This window comes from Pteropus vampyrus, unplaced genomic scaffold, assembly GCF_000151845.1.
Source record: "Pteropus vampyrus isolate Shadow unplaced genomic scaffold, Pvam_2.0 Scaffold9467, whole genome shotgun sequence".
NCBI lineage: Eukaryota > Metazoa > Chordata > Mammalia > Chiroptera > Pteropodidae > Pteropus > Pteropus vampyrus.
Genome location: NW_011898248.1, coordinates 2203 through 7788, shown reverse-complemented (window position 1 = coordinate 7788; position 5586 = coordinate 2203). Strand labels below are relative to the sequence as shown.

Here is a 5586-nt window from a genome sequence, read left to right as displayed (position 1 = left end):
GGGTTCCGTGCCCAGAGCCTTTAGAGCAGCAGCGTGAGGGCGAAGGGGCTGGTGGCCAGCAGCACGCTTCCTGCTAAACGCGCTGATGGACGGCACCGTCACACAGAGGTCTGCGTTCAGATTTCCACATCTCCCTTCACACACACACACATGCACACATGTGTGCACATGCACTCACACGCATGCGCACACGCACACACGCATGCATGCACACACCTGCACACACATGTGTGCTCGTGCACATGCACGCACACACACACATGCACACATGTGCACATGCATGCACACGCGAACACATGCACATGCATGCACACACATGCCCCACACACACGCACACATGCACACACACACACCTATGCACACACGCACACACACGCAATGAAATACTATCTCCCCAAATCCCACTCCTTAAAGACGCACGTTAAGCGTGGCGGTGTGCCCTCCACACTCCGGGCACGTAATTCTGTGAGTGTCTGCGCACGAGAGTGCAACTGTTTCCACACATCTTTTCTGACCCTAGATGTTATCAATCTTTTGATAGTTAAAAATATTTCATTTTGATTTCCACGTGGAAAATTTTCCGAATGCCCGTGCGCACACGCGTCGGTCAGAACAGTATCTGTTCCCCTTGGGTCCATTTTGCTATTTCTTCTTTCCCTTGTGCTGTCAAGAGACTTTTGAGTCCGAGGGGTTCTTATTCGGCCTTCAAAAGATGTCCCCACTTTCCGTGTGTCACGTCGATGGAGATTTCAAAAAGCTCACAGCGACTCGCGGCCCAGAGGCCGCCTGGACACACGCGCGTCGGTGGCTGCGTCCAGCCCAGGGAGCCGCCTCCTGCCAGGCAGACGTAAGCGTCGGAATAGACAGGGTCATCTCAGGGTTTGGTAAACGGTCACGGAACTTCGTCCCTTGTGACCTCCTCGGATCTGCGTTTTCCAGCTGTGGCAGGAAGGTATTGATGGGCCCATCTCACTTTCTCGCCGCAGGTGTGACTCCAACCTTGCCGCCTCACGTCCCCACGCACGCAGACTCGCAGACACCCGCTGCCGGACTTGACCCTCAGGCTCCCGGCGGCCAGGCTCCCCTTCCCTCACTCACCCCCGCACCGCGCGGGAAGGAGACACCAGGTTTGCAAACGCTTTAGGCTTCCGCGAGCTCAGAGGCGCGGGACGGCTGTCCGTGCTCGGGACTGGCGAGGGGCATCCGACCGCCTGTTCGTGCGATGGATTCGAAATGTCCTGCGCCCGGGGTCCCCTTAGTCTGTGCAGCCACGTAGCAGAGGTCCTTGTGACAGGGGACACGGGCTAAAAAAAAAAAAAAAAAATATAGGAATTAGGAGAAAACAGAAAAACTCCGTTCAGGAGGAAACAGTTCTTCGAGGTCCTCTGTGCGTTTCTTTTGATCAAGGCGAGTATCACAGTGCAGTGAAAACACCATTTTGCTAGGAATGAAGAATAGTGTACATGGTCCTTCACTTAAACGCCTCCTTCCTATAAACCCAGCAGTGAACAATAACTGACCCCTATCATCACGGAGAAATTACGGCCACAACTAATTTGCTTTTTGAAAGAATGAGAAAAAGGAAATGAAGGCTCGTGCCCCCCGTACAGACACCGAGGCGTCCCCAGCCTCTCTGCATTTATAAAAACGGCAAAGGGTCCCGCCCCGGTCTTTCCAAAACCAGTGTCTAAATCACTTCTTGGTGCCCATTTTTTTTTCTTTCCAATCCCAAAATACAGGCACGTTTGCCAGGTTACAAAGCCCCACAGCCACGTAGGTAAATTTAGCGACCTGAGCGCCCGTAAGCGGAAGGCTTGAGCGGCAGGCCGTGGACCCCCACGAGGTGGCTGCGCGTTGAGTCCGAATCCAGCAGGGGCGTCAAGCACGTCCAGTAGGATCGTTATGATTTCTAAGTAGTAAAATTGTTACCTTGGCATAAAAAAGTTATCCCGGGCAATCCACACACTCCAGTCAGCTGGGCACAGAGCTGTCCTCACAGCCCGCCTCATCCCGCCCGTTCTGGTTGCCATGGAAACCGCAGCCTAAAAGATTTGGAGCTTCTGGCACATGGGCAGATTCAGAAACCGTGGCTGGGACAGCACTGCGAAATCCCTAGAGAGCGCTGGTCCGTGGGGGCTGGCTGTCGCTTTGTCCTAAGCGAGGGAGTCTCTGCCTCGCAGTAGCTAATTCCATTCACTAAAAACCCGTTAGGATGAATTCGCCTCACTAAACTGGTAAATGCCCCACTAAGCCACCTCAGAGATGAGTTACACAAGGGACATTTTCAAATGAAGCAGGAAGGTAGGGAATTTGGGGAGGGGGCGGGGGGCCCTCGGAGCAGCATCGGGGGAGGGTCTCCTGTGGGAAGGGAGCAGAAGGGGATGAGGAGGAAGAAGGCTGACGAGCCTTCGCAGAGGCCAGTTCTGTGTCTGCACGTTTTGTAAAGGACGCAGAGCCTCCTATGCTTTGCCTTGTCCCGCGGCGCCCCTGCCCTGGGACTCAGAGCTGAAGAGGCGGTGCACGTTGTTCCTTTTCTTCCGGTTTAGTAAATGTGGGGCGTTAGTGTCTTTTGAAGACAGAGCTGAGAACCCAGACTCCAAATTTCGGAAGGTGCCTTTTCAGTTCTGATGGGGGGGGGGGGCGTGTGACCTTGAGGATGTGACCGGAGGGTTCTTGCCTGCGGACATCAAGGTCGTTTTCAGAACAGGCACGCCCTGTGTCCCCTGCCAAAACCCCAAGGACCTGACTGCAAACAAAGTCAAGTTTTCCCTGAACTGATGACCGTGACGTCACGTGACGGCGATCATGAACTTAACCAAACATGTGCACGGTGCGGGCCGACTCGTAGACTTGTCACGTTTGCCCTGACGGCCAGCCCCGTGCTCGCTGTCCCAATTTGCACACACTGGTTACTCGAGCTGGAATTCTGGGTGTGAGGCCCGGGAAGTAGGGGAGGCCAGTGCTTCGCAGCTTGGCAATGACCAGTCTTAACCAAGCCCGGTGCGTGGACTCTGCGGCCACCACACTGCACTCTACGCCGATCGGCTCACGTGCGGGGGGGACGTGAGGGAGGGACATGGATCCTCTGTGGCTCTAAACCTCCCTGAGCTTCCTGGCCGGAGGAGTCCACGCAGCGAAAGGAGACTTGTCACCTCCCTCTGGGACCCCGAGCTCAGCAGCCGCACGGCAGGAACCCGCCCAGCTCTGTTTTAAGGCACTTAGAAGCAGCCACCTGCACCGGGGACCCGTCCCCAGAGAGCTGCGCCCAAGGGAGGCACTCAGCACGTGGCAGGTTTCGCTTCCTCCGGTGACATTCAGATCTCCACTGCCATCCTGGGGGGCGGGGTCTCGGCACCAGCAAGCAGGACCCCACCCTGTCACTTGGGTGCCTTTTTGACACCGCAGGCTGCCCGAGCTGTCTCCCGAGGTCCCCGGTTCTTTTCAGAGTTGGGCTCCGACGACAAGGCTGCCTAGGTTTCTCCTCGTCACCCTTCGGCCCGCCTCTCCCTCAAGCCCGGCTGTCGTGCGCAGTTTTGCAGAAAGCAGAGGGACTCGGTTGTCTGTTGCTCGGCTGAGCCTCAATAACCCTGTTTTCGGTGGCTGTCTGGCCACTGGGCCGTGTGGCAGGGCCGAGCGACCGTGCCGACGGCCTTTCTGATTGCAGGCGCTCCAGCGGAGACGGTCCCGTCCGGCACCCCTGCAGACGCCGCGGGCACGCCGGCGGCCACCCCCAGCCCCGCACGCAGCAGCGCCCCCGCCTCACCCGCACGCACCTCCTCCGCCGCCGCCACGAACCTCTCCTCAGGTTGGACTGCGGGGTCCTAAGCGTCCTCGCGCGTGAGACCGAAACGCGAGGCTTGACCTCGGCTCTCTCGTTGCGCCCCGAGTACTGTCCACAGGTCCCCCTTGCCCTAAATCCTTGCAGACCGATGCGAAATCAGGCAGAAGAAACGGCCCAGGAAGCGCGTCCTGGGCATATTTTGTTTTCTTGGCCACATCATCCGAGTTCATTTCACGCGGCCTCAGAGCCCAATCCGGCCTCTCCGGCCTTGCCGCTGGCCCCGGCGCAAGTGACCAGCGCTTCCCGTGTGTCACTTTTCCCTGCTGTAAACACAGAGGGGACACCGCTCCTCGTAAGATCGCTGTGAGCAGCGGACATGGGACAAGCCCGGTACCAACAGGTGACTGGCTTCCTTCTTGGGGGTTAAAATAAGGAGAGTCGCACCTGAGAGTAGGTTGAGGAGGATGACAGCCCAGGTAAGTGTCACGCCAAGGAGTGACTGCTTTGCTTTCCGCCGATGCGACGTTCAGTTCAAAGCCCCTGAACTATTAGTTGTCGTAAAGGGCCCTTTGCAGACACAGCTTCGATTCATGTTCTTATTTCGAAAACAAACGAGTGTCACTCTGAAGGAAGAACCCCTCTAGCGAAGACTGGGTTAGAAAATTCTCGTGGGTAAAATGTTTCTCCCCTCGCCCTTCGGTTTGGCAAACTCGTTAACTTTTATTCTTCTGTCCATTTCCTTGCAGATTTGAGCCTCACGACCGCTTCGCCACCCACTCAGAGCCTTGCAACAAACACTGACCGCAACATCACTGCCACAACAATAGGTGACAACCTCACCCTCAGTCACGCAGTCACGCTGCCACCAGGTGCTGGGATGGGCTCGCGAACGGTCCTTTCTCTGAAAAGTTCAACCGAGGGTCCTAACCGTGAGGGCTGGGCAGGGCAGTTGGTCAGACACACGGACTCTCTGTGCAGTGCAACGGCTGATGGCGTCGGGGCGTGACGTGGCCGTGACAACAGGGTCCCATCCCCGTAGCAGCCGCCGTCCGCCCCCACCCTCTTCCCGCCGAGAGGCCGGGCGAGCAGAGGGCGCTTGGCTTCTGCAGAGCACGGTCCCGCCCGGATGCTCAGCTGGATCCTGTGCTCACGCGGACACGGCGCGGTGTGTCGAGGGAGGTGTCCGTCCCTCTGGATCGAAGAGCTTACAAAAGCCCGAGGACGGGGCGTGCCGCACCCCTTGCCTCGTTTCTGACTTAAAAAAAAAAACAAAGGTGTAAACCGAGCTCCCTAGGGGTTAGAATGATACAAATCTATTGTGAGATGAATCAGGGGGATGAGGGCATCGAAAATGTCTTTGGCCGCGTGCACGGTCAGCCGTGTCGCCAGACGCAGTCCGATGTGTATCCCAAACGTCCTAACGTGATGACGATCACGATCGTGTTTGGGGGTAAATTAACAAAAAGGCTTTATAGACCAGCTCCTTGGTTTATGACATTTGAAGTTTTGAGATCCCAACTTTGTACGAGGCACTGCGAACCCCACGGCATCCGTTAAGCCTGACTCGACGGATCTCAGTTTGTAAAGCTGAGAGATTATAAAGCGCCCTTCCCCAGAAACGCCTGGGCAGAGAGAGCGCAAAATAACGTTTTAATAATTTGCTTTCTTTTCTTTCTCTCTTTCAGCTTCTCCTGCACCTGCACCTAAGCCGACGTGTGGTAAGTGCGCGCCCCAGAAGCCCCACACAGATATAACTTTAATTCTCCCGTTTTTATGCCAAGCTTCCAGGAGTCCCCAACAGGCTG

At 56.4% G+C, this 5586-nt stretch overlaps 1 protein-coding gene across 1 annotated transcript in view; it reads left to right on the top strand.

Annotated features, from left to right (window-relative positions):
* Positions 1-730: 730 nt before the first annotated feature.
* LOC105310694 (receptor-type tyrosine-protein phosphatase C-like) overlaps positions 731-5586 on the top strand; it is a gene marked incomplete at its 3' end in the record, with an annotated part of 6367 nt that continues 1511 nt past the window's right edge. The window contains exons 1-4 of the mRNA XM_011386825.1: positions 731-1127; positions 3665-3805; positions 4528-4608; positions 5467-5499. Of these exons, the coding sequence (XP_011385127.1) occupies positions 959-1127; positions 3665-3805; positions 4528-4608; positions 5467-5499 (424 nt within the window). The remainder of the gene's footprint in view (positions 1128-3664; positions 3806-4527; positions 4609-5466; positions 5500-5586) is intronic.